General features: G+C 39.5%; 1 protein-coding gene across 2 annotated transcripts in view; it reads right to left on the bottom strand.

The window, feature by feature from the left end:
* The window catches only part of fbn2b (fibrillin 2b), a 151,155-nt gene that overhangs the window by 111,280 nt on the left and 19,359 nt on the right, over positions 1-20,516 (bottom strand). For both annotated transcript variants that reach the window (XM_030132057.1, XM_030132058.1), the window contains 2 exons: positions 8,810-8,892; positions 8,562-8,663 (listed from right to left, as the gene is read on the bottom strand). In XM_030132057.1, the coding sequence (XP_029987917.1) occupies positions 8,562-8,663; positions 8,810-8,892 (185 nt within the window). The remainder of the gene's footprint in view (positions 1-8,561; positions 8,664-8,809; positions 8,893-20,516) is intronic.

Below are 20,516 nucleotides of genomic sequence, written 5' to 3'. Positions count from 1 at the left end.
TCACCACCAAAATTTAATCATTTCTTCCTTATCCCATTTCCAACAAACCCTGAAAATTTCATCCAAATCTGTCCATAACTTTTTGAGTTATGTTGCACACTAACGGACAGACAAACAAACAAACAAACAAACAAACCTTGGCAAAAACATAACCTCCTTGGCGGAGGTAATAAGTATATATATTTATATATACAGAGAGCAGGTCACACAGTCTGCCATCTTGCAAAAGTATCTTAGACCAGGTTTCCACTTCTCCTTATTAGCTTACCGGCCGATAGGCCGTAAACTATTGTCGTCATGCGGCATCCGTCGTCGTCTGTCATCGTCTGTTGTCGTCTGTTGTCGTCTGTCATCGTCTGTCTTGTCTGTCATCGTCTGTCGTCGTCTGTTGTTGTCGTCTGTCGTCGTCTGTTGTCTGTTACAAAATTTTCAATCATCTTCTTCTCCGAAGCTACAATTCCAGTGGACTTCAAACTTGGTATACAGCTTCTTTATGATGATGTCAACAAAAGTTTGTGAAATTATTTGGATCTGATTCTGGATTTGGTGCGTCTTTGAAAAATTTCCCCATAATAAGAGATAGGAAGTGGATCGATGCAATAACTCAGTAAATATAAATGATATCCAGTGTAAATTTCCACAGTACAGCCCTGATGGGGAGATGACTAAAACATAATGGCCACATGCTGATCAGGATCTTCTTCTGGATCCGGGAACTTACGGAAAATTTAACATGGGCTCTTATGGGGAAAAAATTTCAATCGTCTTCTTCTCCGAAACTACAGTTCTGATTGACTTCAAACTTAGTATACAGCTTCTTTATGACGATGTCAACACAAGGTATTGAAATTATTTCGATCTGGATCTGATTCTGGATTTGGTGCGACTTTGAAAAATTTTCCCATTATAAGAGATAGGAAGTGGATTGATACAATAAATCAGTAAGTATCAATGACATCAAGTTGGAATTTGAATTTTTGACAGATCTGATTGGAATATGACCAAACCATGGCTATTTCTGTAATATAATAAATACACATAACTGGGTGATAATAAATGGCATCTGGATACATTTCCCAAAGCTTTTAATTTGGCTGGTAAGCTACAGGGCCATTGGTCCAATTTTTCTGTTTTATACCAGGTGGAAATCTATCATTAAGGTGCATTATTATCAACTACTGCCCCCTTATCACAACTACATATTACTAAATATTACACACTAATCTTTTAAGGTGAGAAAAAGATGCCTAGGCTTGGTTTATAATTCGATGAAGATGTGAAAAACATTGGCCTAACCCAACCAAATCATTTCTATGGTGGTCAGGCTGCCATCTACAGTCACTGATTGAATCATTCTGAATCTTGTGTACCCACTATCCATCCCAATCACTTCATTACTTTCGAGGGAAAGACAAAATTGTTATGAATCCTCAAGGATTACTTTTAGATATGTAGCCGTAGTTCGCTGAAATGTACAATGACAACTTGAGAGACAGACATTTGTGTGAGTGACAGATTCAATCCATATGTTTGCTCTGTCACGAGGACTTGCTTGGACAAGGACGAAGAAGACGAGGAAGCAAAGCAGCAGATTTGGAGGTAGGAGGAGATGACGTGTCTTCTGAGACTCTACCTTCTAAGCCATGGCCAGAAAGTAGAGCGGGTTGTTCGGTTGGCGGTTCAAATCCCGCTCTGTCCCAGTCATCTGTCATTGACATTTCACCCACTTTGCCTTCAGTGTCCCTCACACTGGTGTATGAATGCGAGTGAATGTTTGGTGGTGGTTGGAGAGGCCATTTGGCGCGAATTGGCAGCCACGCTTCCGTCAGTCTGCCCCAGGGCAGCTGTGGCTACAAAGGTAGTTTACCACCACCACTGTGAATGTGAGAGCAAATGAATAATGGATCAATAATGTAAAGTGCTTTGGGTGCCTTGAAGAGCGCTATAGAAATCTAATCCATTATTATTATTATTATTGTTATTATTATTAATATTGTCATTATGTCACTGACTAACTTTGCCTAATGCTCTCCTCGTCTTAGCACTCCATCTGCCCAGGTGCAGACAGATGCTTTGTCCCATTAACCCATGCCTTCGCAGCTGCTGCACGTGCAGAGCAGCAGCATGGGGGGATGTGTGTGTGTGCAAGTCTTCTAGATACTGAGCAAAGGGGTTAGCTGTAGCTTTTGCTGCACCACAATGCACCACTGTATTCTGGTAGTGTCGCCGGTGAGCGCCTCACATCTGGGTGTTTTTTACAAGAGGCTGCGAAACACAGGAAGTCTAAGCTGGTGTGTGGGTACATGTGAGTCTGACGGAAAACTGAGGATCTTTAGAGCTGTGTTTTGTTGTGATTTACACAGATTAGGTATGAGTGACATCATAAGCAACAGGTTAAGCATGATATTTTGATATGGTAATGCTGTCACAACACTTTGAATGTTAATGGAGAGCATTTGATTTCATTTAACTTTGAATGACCACTCTTTTTATGGAACCCTAGACTTTATTTGGAAGGGAACATCCTCTGGCTACTTTGATTAACAAGTGGCCGAAACAGAGCATAAACTACATCTGTTTAAACATGGCTTAAATTTATCTAAAACCCCATCTCTAACCCTTATCCTAAAATAGGTCCCCAGTGAGATGGATGTTAAGTTTAAGAACCCTTCATCCACACCTATTTTCTTCATCAAATACATTATCAAATTTCTGACTAAAATGAGGCCCATTTAATTGCTAATAATGGACAGGACGGTGTATTATTTAGTTGGGCTGTTAAAGCAGCTGGACTTCTAATTAAAAAGACCTCTCTCTGCTTTCTCAGATCTCACTTGTGCCCCTAGACACTTGCCAATGGGAGGCTGTCAGTGTAAAGCAGCTGTTCCTCAGCACTGGAGCAAGAATGTCCAAGGTAATGATTTTGTAATTATAGTTATGACAAGACAAGGTTATAAAGCTGACCTTATATGATCCTCTCCACAGCTGCTCTGCCCTAAGCTGCCAGTGGGTTTATTACAAGGGTGACTTACAACTTCAACCTTTGTCATTGTCTCTGGGAACTGACATGCATTTCCTGGTCACCAGTAAATGTGACTCACGTGCATTTAAATCCACCTTGGCCGCACTAGGATTTTATTTTTCTATTTCTGGAAATGAACCCATTTCTAAGAAGCCGCCAGGCTATCCGTGGAAACACAAGATTGTACTGTTTGCTGGCAAAGAGTAGAAATTCCAGGAAGTGTCATAAAAAATATCATGGACACCATCTGTGTGGATACAACAATAATCAGACATGTGGTTTACATGTTCAAAATCACAAATGTGTTGCTGATTTATTTAAACCTCTGAATTCCACAGGCAAGATGCAAAACATAAAGATTCTATCTATAACCCAGCAAAAGAGGGTGCTAGAATTAGGTTGTGTAATTACGGCAGGGGAAATTGGCGTGTCCAAATGGATCTCAACAGAGCTACAATTTGTTTCCAACTGCAATAAATTATCCTGTTAAAAGATGGCCTCTGTCCAAAGCCAGAACTTGGGAGTTAGCACATTTAGCAAGATGACTTGTACAATGGGGTGTCTGCTGTCTGCTGGAGTGACCTAAACCCTCCGAGACAGATAATGAAAAACAGTTTTCAAGTTAGTAACTTGTTAAACAGTTAGTATGGCTCAGTGGGAACTCAAATCAAAGCAACATTACAACCAAATGTACAAATAGAGCAAAGAAGGCGAGACAAATTTCTCTACAGTCCAACAGCACATTGGCACTGTCGAGTTCGGGAGTTTCAGATGTTAATTAACAGATCTATTCAAAAGGTTATTAGACTTATAGCTACATGTTTCAAACTGCTGGAACAAAAAGGCTCCTTTTAACCAAACAAAATGACTCCAAGGTTGCTCCCATTCCCATCTTTGAGCAGACTGAGGTTTATGTCCATCACAGGTCATAAACGCATCTGACCTTCTACCTTCATTGAGGCTGTTACAGACACTTTCTTCAGTGATGCACACAACTGTAAAAGCACAATATCTGCTGCTTGCCTTCTTGTCTTTCCATTGCCTGTTAACCTGTACAAATGCCACCATAAATCCCAGAGTGTGACAATCAGTTAAACCCAGTCCTTGAAAACTCTTGCTCTAATTTATCACTTCACTTTCTCGCATCATTCCTTCCCCGAAGGAACATGACTTCACAGCTTTTCCTTAAGCTCGGACTGCACATCCTGCCAAACAGGTCAGAGGCTGTTTATCTCCACCCTGTCTTTTGTGCCCTTCCTCTGAGGATTGTCCTTAATTATGGCTGCAACAGATCCTCTTTTACACCTGTGGGTTACAGCCAAATGATGACTGTTGGTGTACGCTTTATGTGTGCAGATGTTTCTGTCTCCTATTATAAAAGTATGAGTGTCTACATACAGTACACCTGTGTGCTTCTCAGTGTGACTGCGTTGTACATGTGAAAATGTGTATATTAGTGGGTTTAATGGAATCTAAGCATGTGTAAAGGGTCTGGCAGGGGCCAGGCGTGACTGACAAGCTGACTTTGGCCTACTAAAGCAGTCAAGCTGAACACACTGCACGCTGCTTAATACACACATCGACACATACTTTGCATGCTCCCAAAGTGGTGCTTAACTGCAATGTTTCCATGTAAGTCCTACATGTATTAACTTTATATTCAAAGTTTGCACACAGAGCAATAATCTCTCTAAAACAAATGTGATTTCAGAGACTGCATGTGCAGTAAAACACCTCACTCTGCTGCACGCACACACACACACACACACACATGCACTCACACATACACACACACACACACACACACACACATCCTGAGTGGTGTGTAAGTACGCCCAGCAGACTGAGCTGAGGCAGCCAGACTCCCTACTTTAATCCCAACAAACCCTGTGACCTGAAGGCTGTAGCGCAGGCCTGGGACTATACACACCACTATTACATTGGCTACAAAACTATTCTGGCTCCCATGAGAGAAGGCGGGACCGTTACATTTGGAAATGGCAAATGGATGAGTAGGATGTGAATTAGCTCTGCATCACAGACAAAACCATTTTGCCAATAGTTTGGACCACTTTACAAGATCACACAATAAGTAATGTAATGGTTACCATTACTACAATGATCAGGATTGTTCTGCCAATCATTGCACACAGCAAACAATCAGACCAACAGGTAACATCTTAGGTACTCACCAGCAAAAAGCTACAATCTCGGAAAGCTTTACTAATTACTGTGCAGTCCTACTGCCACACTTATCTACAAGATAATAATAACAATAATAATAATAATAATAATAATAATAATAATAATGATGGATTAGATTTCTATAATGCTTTTCAAGGCACCCAAAACGCTTTACATTATTGATCCATTATTTATTCGCTGTCACATTCACACGCTGGTGGTGGGAAACTATGTTTGTAGCCACAGCTGTCCTTGGGCAGGCTGCCGGAAACATGGCTGCCAATTCACGCCGAACGGCCCCTCCAACCACCACCAATCATTCATACGCATTCATGCACCAGTGTGAGTGACACTGGAGGCAAGTTGGGTGAAGTGTCTTGCCCAAGGACACAACAGCATGCAGAGTGGGATTCAAACAGCCAGCCCTCTGGTTATTGGACGACCCGCTCTACCTCCTCGGCCATGGCCGCCCCTAGATGCATTGCATGCATGGAAAACTGAACTTTAACTGTAGGGCTGATTATTAGATCTAGATTACATGCTAAACTTCCAAATTAATACAACGTTATTGATCAAATGCACCTGAGTTACTATTCTCATTGATTGAGGTGATAGAAACTGATAGATGTGGGAATCAGTCATGATAAAATATCATATTACAGATACACGCTAATATATTACATATATAATACATATTGCATTGGTCATGATTATGGTGGTCACACAACACAGTGATCCTATGATACTGGTTCCATTGCAGGACAAATATTTACGATAGAGTCTGTGTAAGTAAAGGACAAAAGATATAGTAGTAAGATGACACGGCCCTAACCCTAAGTGCTTACAGTTTTATCTTTTGGCATTTTCCCACCTGAAAGTCAGATTAAAGGTTCATGTTTTTGTTTTTGTTTTTTTGTACCTGAAGTTCAGTTAGTTTTGATTTCATACAAACATTAGGTAGTGAATGGCTACATCTCAGTGTCCTCACATACATGTGCTGTGCATCCCTATATTGACACTGATTGTTTTTACAATTTGACAATAACCATGTGTCACTTCATTGGAAAGTCTGACCCATCCAAAGGGTGCATCTGCATTGTTATCCTGGGAAGGTTTCATACAAATTTAGTTCTAGAAACCGAAAGTCTCTACGTGCAAACTAAATGATGTAGATGCGAAAGCACCCAAACTGCCTGCAACTTCTATGATTACATATGTCATCATACCAAGAAGTAGTGACTGTAGTAAGTCAAATTTGGCAAGGAACCTGTTTAGCTTGTCTACATAATTACTGGAATAAAACAGAACTGTGCAAAAGTCCGGCCCAACATTACGTTTTTAGGTTTAGTAAAGTTCTAATAACCCCACATATGTATTTCTGAGTTTCTGTTTTAAGATATAATCTAGCCATGTGGGAAGTTTGTCCACCATTAAAAACAAAATTTGACAATATGAGATTTATGGCATTAATTTTCTGGGGCCTCATGTATAAAGACTTGCATGGATTTCATACTGAAACCTGGCGTACGCCCAAATCCAGAAAAGTCCAAACGCACAAAAAAATCCAGATGTATAAAACTGAGCGAACGCCCGAATCCAAGTACATTTCCTTTATACATCTCAATCAGCGTGGAATTGAGTGCATATGTTGGAGTACCTGACTCCTCCCTCTCCATGCCTACATTTAAATATGCAAATCAGTATAAACGGGGTCTGCAGGTGGGATTCCCTCTGGGATTCCCCTGTCTGCATGATCAGACGATGACATCAAGGTGGACACGAAGCGGAGGCCAAAACAGGCAGAAGAAGAAAAGAGACGAACTTAGCCCTGTTTGAGCAGAAAGTCGACGATATTGTGGGTGACACTTTTCTCACAGGGTTGATGCGGATCACCCCCAAGGTAAATATATATTTAGTATTTGTGTAAGTCACACATTAGTTTATTCTACGGGTCATACAATAGTCTGATCACAGCCAAACAAGATAAAGGTTCATGCGTAATCATGTCAGGATATCAAAGAGGAAATCAAAGACTTTGACTCATGTTTAATCACTCAAATTATTATTTTCCAACAATGAGTCAGAAGACGGTCAGACGCAGTATTATCCTCCTGTCACAGAGGTTTCTTGTTCCGGTCTGCCACAGCCCACTGCTGATGCCCGTCTGACTGGTGTCCAGAACACCGGCATGGGTCCATGCTGACCCGAGTCATATTAGGACATCGTGAGGACAATTGGTGGAGTCAATGAGCGACTGGACTGACTAATAAATGTTCTCACAGACTTGAACACTACATTAAGTGCATTTATCAACCAATGAATTCTGTGTCCTTGTCTCTTTATATGGTTGTTGCTTAATGTCCTCCTGGGCAGGATTGGCATTGATGGATACAGGGTCTAATTGGTTCTGGTTCTGGTGGTGGATGTGCTGCTCTAGCAGTAGGATGACATGCCGGTGTGTTCATTGTTCTTCTGTGTATCTCCGATGTGCACATCAATCGGAGGAATGACCTTTTTCACATTATTAACAGTTTCTCAGTATCATCTCTGTCGCCAAAGGTTCCAAAGCACTAGAATCGTGCGTACGCCAGCTATGGACTTGGCGTGAAGGACCGCACATTTCCACGGTCATTTCAGTCTTTATACATGTGAACATGAGCGTGGAAAAGGGCGTACGCCAGGTTTTTGTGCGTACGCATGCTTTATACATGAGGCCCCTGGTGTTTTACACCAGGTTTCATTCAACTCATGTCAGATGTTTCTGTTTGTGCTGCTTCTTGTCATGGGGTCAGAGGTCCCAATAAATGGTGACTTTGACCTTTACAACCCTTTTTTGGGGTGTTTTAAAGCTGTGCACATATTTTCTTGTATCTGAAGACAAGAGAATGAGAAATAAATATGTATGATGATTTCAACCCTGCAAAAAAAAAAAAGAAAAAAAACTAGAAAAGCACTCAGAGAGCGCAGACCTCCGCCAAGGCAGATCAGTGCCCCTTCCCCCCCGATGTTTGTTTGTCTGTTTGTCTGTCTGTCTGTGTGCAAATAACTCTAAAACTTATGAACGGATTTGGATGAAAATTTCAGGAAATGTTGATACTGGCACAAGGAACAAATGATTAAATTTTGGTGGTGATCGGGGGGGGGCACGGGGGCCCACTGATCTGCCTTGGCAGAGGTCTGCGCTCCCTTTTCTAGAAAAGCACTCAGAACAAACAGACAGACAAACCAACACCGGCAAAAACATAACCTCCTTGGCGGAGGTAAAAATCAACAACAAACCTAAAGGTGGCCTAAGATTTTTGCCCAGCACTGTAGCATATACTGACCCAGTGACTATGAAAGCGTTGTTACTGACCTCCTGCTCCTGCTCCACAGCTGGGCGAGAGCTGACCGTTGGAACAGGTACACATATTAGGTCTGGAACAGAAGCCATCGCCACAGGAATTCCTGCAAATTGCTGGAGAAGAGAGAAGAAGCGAGCAGATATTTGGAATCAAGAGCCAAAACTAACATAAACAGAAATATCCCATGCCTATTTATTAGCTTCTCTGCTGAACTTTGTGACTTCTTATTAAAAAAGGATTTAAGGATGAAGAAACTCACCAACGATACACTGGTTCCCTCCTGGCAGAGTCTTCCAGCCTGGACAGCAGTATGAATGGAAGCGAGAGCCACACACATTGGGCCTTTTGGAGACAGAAAGTAAGAACAAACAAATTCAATTATCACCGTAGAGCTCCCAAACATATTTTAGTAAAACAAATACACACCACTTATTTTTTCAGCTGCCTGAGACTGGCCTGGCCTCAGCTTTTACAGTAAATAGCACATACATTGCTGCAAACTTTCAGGCAACAGATGGGGGTCATATTTTAGAGAGGAGGGGAGGGAAAGGAAATGATCAGGGGTTTAGGGGTCACTTACAGTCAGTATGATCTAAAGTGGATCAGACTACAAAAATAATATCATAATAACCTTGAACTAATTATAACACCAAACTTTTCTTTATATTTTAGAATGAAAAAGTTAAATTACATTATGAAAATGTTTATATCTACAAACTATTCTTTAAAAAATGTGAATAACATGAACAACCTGAAATTTCTTAAGAAAAATAAGTTATGTTAATAATGAAATGAAGTTAATAATGAAGTTAATAATGTTATGTCTCGGCTTATCATTTACACATATACATTACAACTTACAGATCACAGTGGATCTACAAATACACAAAACATTTGGTTTCAGGCAGAATATTGGTACAATTGCACTTGTTTTTCTTAAGACATTTCAGGTTGTACATGGTTGTTGATTTTTGAGAAAGGATAGTTTGCAAATGTAAACATGTTCATGTAATTTTACTTTTTTACACTAAAACCAAGAGAAAATTTTGGAGTCATTATTTATAGGTTATTATGATTGTAGATTACTGGTCTGACCCACTTGAGATCAAATTGGTCTGAATGTTGAACCTGAACTAAAATGATTTTTACACCCCTGATTGTTCATGTTTTCAGTGTAATTTTTGCATTTCACACATTCATCGCACAGGCCAGATTGGATCCTTTGGCGGGCCAGTTTTGACTCATGGGCCGTATGTTTGACACCCCTGGCTTAGAACATGAGGAGTAACGTTTTATTTTCATTCATGCTGAATTTTAACTGTGGAGGACAGGATGTAAACGCTGCCCTGTTCACTCTGGCAAACATCCAGCGCTGTTCCCCATCATTGCCTTCTCCTTCTAGTACAGATCCTGCAGCAAACTTTGACCCTGCCTGACAGATGTAAGAGTCATCACAGCTTAGGGAGCACTCGATTGGCCTGACAGGTTAGCCACAAAGCTTTCCTCTAAGGAAATGGCAAAACCACATCTAGAGATGACTGGCTCTACTCGCACAAGCACAAACACAAACACACTCATAAAAATGGAGCAGAGCCGAGCTGCGCTGCTTCCTTACGTCCAGGCCGATGTGAATAGCACTTCAGTTTTTATCTTCCATGAATGATTACCCACCTACTTATAACTCAGTGTATTTAGACAATGAAAAATCCCAAAGTACATCAATGTTGGTGGCCAAAATCCATAAGAGAATGTATGTGTGAGCACTCAAGTGAAATGCTTCACCTAATGTTGTTTAACAAGCTGAAGAGATTCTAACTATGTGGTTGTACTAATGATGCCCTTAGTGACCTATCAAGGCTTATAATGGCAAGTATATACGTGGTCATCTCTGTTGGTGGTTAGTTGTTTGCATTTGCTGAAGGCATGACTCAAAATTGTGGGACCGCAGCTTGGCAAATTGGGATGAAGCCTAATCCAGATGCTTATGGTAAAGTAATTTACCACAGGGATCACATCTCATTAGTCTAGACAATCTCTGCTTCAAGGACATAATTTATGGCCGTTTAGAGTAATGCTAGATTACCCAGTGTTTTCTGATGCTGACTGAGGAGAAAGTGAGAAAATTAGATAAAAATAACTTATCAGGGCTTTAAACTTTCACTGTTTTTCTTGAAACATGATTTTCAATATTTAATTCCTATTCTACTGCATTTAATATTAACAAGTGAACATATCCTGATCTTTAATGTTTTAATATACACCCTTTTCACAGAACACTAATGTTGCGCTAACCTTTTATTTAGGGTTAGGGTTGAGCTTGAAACAGAAGAATGTGACGTCAAATTATATGTTTTAATCTTCATTTTGGAAAGGAACCTTTTGTAGTTTCTGTGTTTAGTGTTTGGCTTAGACACAACCTATATTATAACACTTTACAAAGTTTACAGTTTACAGGCTCAAATATATCCACCCCTAGTCACTATATATTTCTAATTTCAGACCAAAACCACAAATTAATTCATTTACAGTGACAGAGAACCCAGACACTTTTGGAGAGGTTAACTTCAAAACATGTTTTGAGATTTTTACTTGATGAATCACTGCAGTGTCCACCAGGTTGACAGTAGATTATTATATCTGTAGATTTACAGAGATACTGTATCAAGTCACAAATTAGAGCAGGAGAGTTGCATCGTAATCTTATGAGTAATTAAGTACTTCCAACTGTTAATCCAGTGTTTAGAAACCCCTTACCTGTCAAAAATAACTATGAGTAGCCAAAGTTTCTGACTGAAGGCAGAGTCCAGAGAAGGCGGTAGAATATTTATTTCCTGCTGGAAAGGTTGAATTACAATATGCTGAAGGGCAATTATGAAATTTTTGCCTAATCACACACTACAGCTATCAATATGATATGTCACACAGATGCATCATCTAGTATGTATGCCCAGTGTTTCCAACTCCTCAGTATTAAAGTATCTATTGTCTGTCCTAAAAGTCACTAGAAGTACTAAATGATGTCATCACCTAATTTGCATAATTGTGAATGTTTATGTAATTGTTTTGAATGAGGTAGGAGTGAGGAATAACACTGTGTTACATACAAAAAGTGAGTATAAAAACACCCAAATATGTTTAGAACTACAAAGTAACTATACTCTGTCAAGTTTAGTTTTATTTAATGTTCCAATTCCAACCATCCTCCTTTATCCAGGCTTGGGGACCAGTTAAGTGACCTAAAAGAGACACTCCAGACCAGTTACTAGGGTTAGGTATTTATTTATTGGTTTGTTTGTTTAATTTTTATCATCATTTTCTTCAGTTTGGTTTGGTTTTTATCCTTACGGTCCACTTAGGAGACTACAAGTCAGTGGTAAAACATGAACATTTATAACCTGAACATTTTTAATTTTCAATCTACATTAACAATCGAAATGGACCAAAAAGAGACAACAGAGAAAACTGTCAGTGTCAATGGGACTGATTTATATTCAGTGCAGTGATTTGTTTTAGACAAACAATAATAAATGTTTTCACGTCAGAGTCTCCAAAAGTCTCCAATAACACCAGAAAAAGGGGATATATTTGTCACTAGTAGCTTTTTGGATAAAAAGTCTCTAAAGGGGTCTGAAAAATCACTAAATATACCAACAAAGTGTCTAAGTTGGAAACACTGACTTTTTTGCAGCTAGGCTAACAGACCGTGGGTTTATATGACTGGGACACACTAAATCATTTGGTGTCATTTAGAGGAGAATGTGTGTGTTTTAGTGTATGCGTAACTTTACAAAAGTTGATAAAAGTTTTCAAACTAATTTTAAAAGTAGCTAAATCTGTGTTGTCTATAAAGTTGCTAAATCCGAGGCTATGTTTAGACGATAACAATCTGAACAGAAAATGCAAAAGTGCCGTGCCATTCTCACTTTCAATTCCCGTGTCTTTTGGGGGAAAAATCTGCATGCAGCCGGACATGCAAAAGTGTGTGAAATTTCCTATTTATCGCTGTAGTATGTGCACCAGGTGGCTAGGTGGCATCACCACCACCAAGACCAAGCACCTGCGTAGAACCTTTCTACTTCTCTTCCTGTTCTCTCCTAGCACAAAATATAATCACAAAACAGGAAACAGAACACTACTCTGTAAAGATTTGTGACTAGGGATGGGAATTGATAAGAATTTAACTATTCCTACTTCATCATCAATTTTGATTATCAATCCGATTTTTTTATCAATTCTCTTATCAATCCTCTAATCGATTCTCATTGGGTGAGGGAATAAAAGAGTATAAACAGGTTTGTTTGCATTAGCTGTCTTTTATATGTCCATCTCTGCACAGAAAATATAACATATAAAGTATTCACAAATAATAATAACAGATGACGCCGGGCCCGGTACGGGGGACGGGGGGTGTTAACACCATACAACCGTACAAAGTGAAAGTGAAACTTAAGGCACTTTACTAATTCCCTTATGTCTCCCACTGTTCTGCACCTCATTTTCCTTTTCTCTACCTTCGGAAATTTTTATTAGAGGGGGCAGGACGTTTGTTGCCCACCCCCAGAACTGGGTCTGGATGACACCCTGGTGTTTGCTCTCCCGCTAGATTCACAAGCATCGCTAAATAGTGTATCAAACACGTGACATTCCTGCAAATTAATTGCATGTTGACTGGACAAATGTTTTAGCATATTGGAGGGATTTTCCCCCTTTGAAGACATGGAAGCTTTGCAAGTGTTATAAGTGGCCCTGGTGTCATGTTTTCACGTGAAATATAGCCATACTTCAGAGCGTTTCTGCCTCGACGCCATGTTGGCTGTGTTCTAAACCAAAACAATGCAGTGTACATTGTAACATGAAGTGGTGGTCAGGCGGAGCGTGCTAACTATAGCTACTAACATGTGCTCTGGGATAGCTGAAAGAAGAGCGAAGACTTTCAGATTTCCACTGATACTTCATTTATTATGCATTCGGAACCACACAATGCCAGGTCTTCACGGCACTAAGTCTAAATTACACATGAATATAGATTAGTCCAAAATACGTGTACCAATTGTTACTTTAGTTGTAGAGCACGGAGGTATGTGTGTGCGTACGGTCCATGTCCATGACACTGAACTGGAAAAAGGAAAAGTGACCTGTTGAACCTTTGCACGTTAAGTCACGCTCTGTTCCCGCCGCAAACGAGCGCCATGACGGATGGCAGAAGTGCCGGACTGCACACTGGACGGCAAACTGGCTAATATCGAATTTGATCTGAACATTCTTGTTTTTGTTCATTTTTTAACCGCGCTTTACATGTACAGTGGTCACACACAACAGTTCCATCGTTCTTCAAAGACACCCATGGTTTCAGCTGGGTTGCAGACAGAGCCTGGCTGTGATGGATCTGATACTGCAGACAGAGCAGGCTCTGTTCTTGTCAATAGCATATTAGCTCCACCAAATGCTAGCTCGGTGACTAGACTGAACTACTATAAGCCACTATGTTCCTGTGGCTGTCATGAGTAGCTTCAACATTAGCTCTGTTGTAGTGACTGCCTTTTTTTTACCAGCTACACTATGTTATATGTCCTACTGTTATTGTCATTATGCTGTGCCATATGTTATAGTGGTGGAACTGTACATATTACTGTGTGTAGATTGTAGAAAGGCAGCCACTTCAACAACAGAGCTAATATTGTAGGCTACTTACAACAGCCCCTAACATTATTACGCAATGTTAATTAATTAGAGCTGCTTTTGGTTACAGTCTGTTTGAGTTTTGATGGCATGCTGGGGGAAACATGTTAAAAACATACACAGCTAGATAGCTAATGTTAGCTGTATCTTTCCTCTACCATACATTCCTCTGCTGTGAGCGCAGTACAGCGACTCAGTAATCTAACCTGGGACTAAGAACTGGTAATGATCCAGACTTTTGTATGCTTTTAGATCAGCACCTGTGTATGGGGACCCTCCATTTATAACATAATGGTATAGATCATGTGCATTAAACTCCGGTAGACTGGGGGATTTTGCTAGATCCATAAACACATCAGGAAGGAGAAGGTATGGGTTGATAGCTAGCCCTGCTACTGGTAGCTTCTCCAAATAGCATTCTTTCTGCCGTCCAGTAAGGTTAGTCACTTCGCAGGACAACTCCAAAACTTTATTTTCAGTGCTGGTAGCCATAATCCGTTGCTCATTTATTTGTTTGTTGTGTTGCTTTTGCCGTTCACCATGGCGATGCACCCCTAGTCACGTGATGACTGTGACGTCCGTGCAAAGGGTCAATGATCTCTGAGTACAGTAACAAATAAGAGAGGGGCCACCATGTGGCATTATAAAGTACTGCAACTGTAATACAACAATACTGACTGTTACAACGTGTGACATCATTATGCATATGCAACGAAGGCAGAATCGACAAGCATAAGCGTTAAGCAGGCAGGCAAATGATTCCAAGGAATTGAGCTACTCGATTCTCATCCCTATTTGTGACATTTACTGAAATGACTCTTGGATGTACAGTGGCTACAGCAACTTGAAGGTCCGTCGCAGGGAAATAATCGACATATTATTATTTTCTTGTACTGGCACACGGCTGTGATGTGAACTTTACATGACGAGAAAACATAGTTTTGCGTTTCAATTTAATTTTCAATTCAGTTTTATGTATAGAGCCAAATATCACAACAAAGTCACCTCACAAGGTTTCCAGAAATTTTTGAACTGATTAGAAAAAAACCCACATTGAAATTAAGCAAACAGTCGACTGTTTGCTTAATTTCAATGTGTTTAATCTCATCAAGCAATCACTTAGTAAACACTCTATGAAGCAATGGATCAATGTCCTAGGCATTCCCCATCCTTAGACCCTCCTTCTCAGCTAGGAAAAAGTACAAAAACCCCGTGGGAAAAAGAGAAACCCCGGGGAGAACGACAATGAAGGAGAGATCCACTCCCATGTTTTCAACCCTTTTAGACAGTGACATGAGAGTGGAGCGTTTTCAAAATTTCCACTCTGGAAGGTGATTTCACTTTTTTGCGTTTTCAACCCCTGAAAATGCCGTTGCCATCCAAACGAAAGGAGCATTTGATAAAACATTTTGTCGTTTTCACCCAAGAGCGTTGTCGTGTAAACTGGGCCTATGTTGGCATCGATGAGCATTAGGGTAGGGATACTAAAAGTTTAAGTAATAAGAAAATAATCCATAACCTTGATTGACACTGCACTGGAACATTGTAACAGAGTAACATCTAACATCCTCTTTTCTCTTCATTTACTGAATTTAGTTCACTAAACTATAGTTTTTATTATACAACAGTTTTGGGCTATGTAGCTAAATGACTGAACTTGACATGATTATACAGGGTGTCCCATAAGTCTTCATACATAGGAGACATAATACATGTGGTTCTAACATGTATTTCTTTATATTTCTTCTTTATGGTTCTTCAGCAGTGGAGGACACGCATTGAAATGTGTTCCCGACAAAATGGCAGTCATATAGAGCATATTATATAAATAAAAATGGTTTATGTCAAGAAACGTTTATTTTTCCTATGTATGGAGACTTATGGGACACCCTGTACTTTCAGCACCAGCAGATTAGTGCTGCATAACTAATATGGAAAATTAAGTTATGAATTTATCAAGTTCCTCCTGCGTGAAACAGATGACCTCCATCTCCTCTTCACCAGGTGGTATCCGTAGTAACCCCCCAGCTGTCACCGGGGAGATGACAGCTGGGGTTTGAAGCTCTGATGGATTTCAGAGCAGAGCACACCTCAAACCACATAACCAGATGGTAAAGGGGAGGGGGGGGGGCAAACAGGTGGGCATGAAGACGATGCATATTTACTTAGGTAGAGTTAACGGTGACACAGTGGAAAGAGAGGGAGTAAAGGCAGGGGGGGTGGGGGTCTTCAGCACCTTTGCAAAAACTGAAATGCGAGGTAAAGACAGTGACGAGAGTGAGAGGAATGGCAGTAAAGGAGATGGAAGACAGACAGGACGGTGGGAAAGGAACAGGGGATCAGTGGGAGGGAAAGCAAAACAAGTTTATGTTGAGAAAAGGAGGAAGCGGGAGGAGTGGTTGGAGCGGAAAACAGAGATATGGAAATGAAGGAGAGAGCAGCATAAGCAAGAAGAAGCCAGAATCTCGGTGGGGGTTGAATTTCTGAGGCAAACACACAAACCAAACACAGCTTTGTAAAAAACGTTAGAAATGCGTCGGGCTCGACATCAGCATTCCAACACTTAATGAGCAGTTAACCAAACCCCTCCACTATCCAGGATCTATTCCACTAAGTGTGGAAGGTTTTCCACTGTTACAGACCTGGGGGATGTCAATATATGGAGGATTAGAGGGGTTTGACCCTGAGGGGCTCTGGTTTGTTATTCTTCCTCTCGCTCCTATCACCAAGAGGAGGCTTTAGCGGGTGAACTGAAGTAAAACAGAATGAAAGACAGGCAGAAAAAAAGAAGTTTAAGCCCCGGGGGTTTTCCTCAATATTGAAACGTCCTACTGTTCTCAGGGCTCAATCTAAAGCAGATTAACTCTTCTATGACCATGTCACATCCTTTGAAGCTGTTTCCTGACCCGTGGATTGCTCGTGAACTGCCATTAATAGCAATAAAAGTAAAATGGCTGCCACCTCAAGGAGAAATATGAAGAATGAGAAGAAAAAAAGGCTAATAGAGTCACAGAAAGAGAAAGGGAGGAGAAACACTTAGAAAGTATGAACCAGATGAATGAAAGGAACTAAATGCTATCTAAGCCATTAAATGTTTTAAATGGACCTACTGTATCCACCAACCGGCTGCAAATATCTACTTACATATATTTTAAAAATTGTGTCTCCATAAGGCCCTAGTTTACAATATACATATTGAATTTTCGCAGTCAAAAAATGTTGAACAAATACAATTTTCTGCCTAATCCACATTTGGGACAAGTCAGGGGTGTGAAGAAACAAAGTGCAAATACTACTGGACCTAAGCTGAGCTTTCAAGCATCTGAATATTGATATCTGATATTTGATTTTCTACTTTTTCCTCCCTACTTCTTATGTTTAGGAGACATGACTTTGTTTATAATGTGTTCAAGGGAGTTACTGAGTACTTATTTTTCATCAACATTCACCCTTTCAACCCAAACTGATGAAACAATTACACATTCAACAGTGAAGGTTACACATAACATAGTAATGATGAAAGAAGTAATTAGAGAAAATAGACAAAAAGAGACTTCTCATCTATTTAATTGGATGTTTGAGACTAGGAGAACCACTACTGACTAAAAAGAAAAACTGATAGAGATCCATAAACATTGCTTACTTGTCAGAGCTTGCACTTGTTTGCTTTTCCTTGAATAAGCTGAATCTGAACTTATTTATTTATTTATTTATTTATTTATCTATTTATTTATTTATTTATTTATTTGATACAAAAATGCTTGTGCTTCTACTTGAGGAAATGTGTGAACTTTTCTATCTCTGCAAGTTGGACACAAATTGTCAATCATAGCTGATACTGACAAGTAATGTTAGCTAATTATCAAATTCCAAATCCTAATATACACATAAAAAACTTGCAAATAATTTTTTGTCTTACCCAAGTGATTTTTCACCATTTATGAGATAAATCACTGTGTTTTTCAGTAAAAATCAAGTATTTCTTATGTTTAATTCACTGATCATGTACATTTTCATAAAACCTCTGAGTGAATTCAAAGGTTATTAGATCACATCAGAAAAGTGGAAAAGTGGCTTTTTCAACAAAATATGTCATTAAATTAAAATAAACCCAATGTGTCCATCCACTGTCATTGATCCAACTCCATGGGTTTTACTGGTGAATCAATGTTGTAGAAGATGATGGTGTTTCCACGTTCACTACATAACCTCTGAACGTCTGATATCTGATGACCATGAAAAGATGACAAACTGCATTTTACACCAATTATTTACATGTATTGATAGGATTAGTGGATCAACACTTATTAAACAGTTCAGATCAGTCGATACTTTTGGTTGGCAGTGGATATTTGGGTCTTTATAAGTTAAAGTATAATTGATACGGCTTTGATGAAATACTGAGAATATTTATAATAGAATAGATATAATAGATTTCAGTTCAGTTCATTAATTTTTTGGTTTTCATTGCTGAGTGTACAGATTGAAACTGTAAACTCTTGTTAAAATGAAACGCTGTTTGAATTTTGATTGGGTAAAGTGTAACAAAAAGAATGCATTTCTGCAACTCAGGAAAATATATTTACATATCATAGCCTCTTTATGTATTTTACCCAATAAAAAGGGTATGCAATCCATTCTGGGAAAGGTAGTCCAAAAGTTTTGATGGAGTTTCTGAGTGATCAAGTTTCATTGTTTGCCCAACCCTTTGCTAGAAACTCAAAGTTAGAAAGCGGAAAGCAATAACTTGTGAGCCTATAGCCTGAGGGTCCGGGGTCCAGGATTTTATGGGGTCAAAAGTTAGGCCAGTTCAGAGCTGCATGACTCCACTGAATCTATGGAAAATGACTACACACAATCTGTTTCCATGAAGACACTACGCAGAATTTCACAGCTGCCAGATCTGCAGGTCAGGTGTCTGAGTCCAGTGTCCTGGTCATAGGTCAAAGGTCATCTGCCTGGTATCTGACCCCCTTAGGGAGACTGTTCGCCTTTAGCAGCACCTGGGCCTGTTTCTCTATCAGATCTTTGAGTCTGGATGATGGAGGAATGTAGCATATGGAAAATGATCTAAATCCAGATGCTGATGAGAGGAGGATTTTTTTATCAGTAGAAGAAGAACTCCAAGCTATTTATATTAAAATAATGACAGGGTAAAGAAATCCAGGAAAGAAAGACATTCAGCATCACCGGAGAAACTATTTACCACACCCTATGAGAGCAATGTTGTTTGGAAGTAGATAATATTTGTCTGAATTATTGGTGTCTCACAACACAACTCAACAACCACAACCTCACAACTACTCTATATATTGTACTTTCATCAATTAATGTTCTAGGACTATAATGATTATCAGTTTTTCAAATCAGTTAATTGATTATTTGTCAACTTTTAGATTAGATTAGATTAGATTAGATTAGATTAGATTAGATCAGATTAGATCAGATTCAACTTTATTGTGATTACACATGTTCAAGTACAAGGTAACGGAATGCAGTTTGGCATATAATCAGATTTACAGTATGTATATAAATATAAAGGATAGATTGTTGGGTGCTATAAATATATTATATGGATTATTATATACAGGTTAATGAACATTACAATATACAGTATTAAAGTCCGATAGATATGTTAATAGATATAAAAATGGATATGTGGATAAATGTTTGGATAATTGATCAATTGATCTGAGTCATTTTTTAGAGAAAAAAGTAAAAATTTAAGAAGCTTCCAGCCTCTTACATTGCACACTGGACTCCTCTATGATATTAAAGTGAACATTTTTGGGTGGTGGACCAAAGAAGACATTTGAGCCTTGGCAAACACTGATCTATACACCTTCCAATGTGTCCAAACAACCAATTAATTAATCCACAATAAAGACAGCCATTAACTGCAGCCCTTCCACAGGTATGAATAGACTCAGATCTAAACTTTAACAGCCACATTAAATCAATAACATCATCAGCCTTTTACCATCTCAAAAACATTGCTAGAATCAAAAGTTTATTGTCTAAACCAAATTTAGAGAGACTTATCCACACATTTATCTCTAGCAGACTACTGTAACAGCCTTCTCACTGGACTCTCTAAACAAGCAATAAGAAAGCTGCAGTACATCCAGAACGCTGCAGCTCAGGTCCTGACTAGAACCAGGAAGTACAACCATATTAGCCCCGTGCTCAGATCTCTGCACTGGCTTCCTGTCACTCAGAGAATAGACTTTAAAACAGCTCTGCTGGTGTATAAGTCTGTCCATGGCCTAGCACCAAAGTACATCTCT

This window comes from Sphaeramia orbicularis, chromosome 4, assembly GCF_902148855.1.
Source record: "Sphaeramia orbicularis chromosome 4, fSphaOr1.1, whole genome shotgun sequence".
NCBI classification, from domain to species: domain Eukaryota; kingdom Metazoa; phylum Chordata; class Actinopteri; order Kurtiformes; family Apogonidae; genus Sphaeramia; species Sphaeramia orbicularis.
The sequence above is the reverse complement of the archived record's forward strand: the minus strand, read 5'-3'. Positions and strand labels throughout refer to the sequence as shown.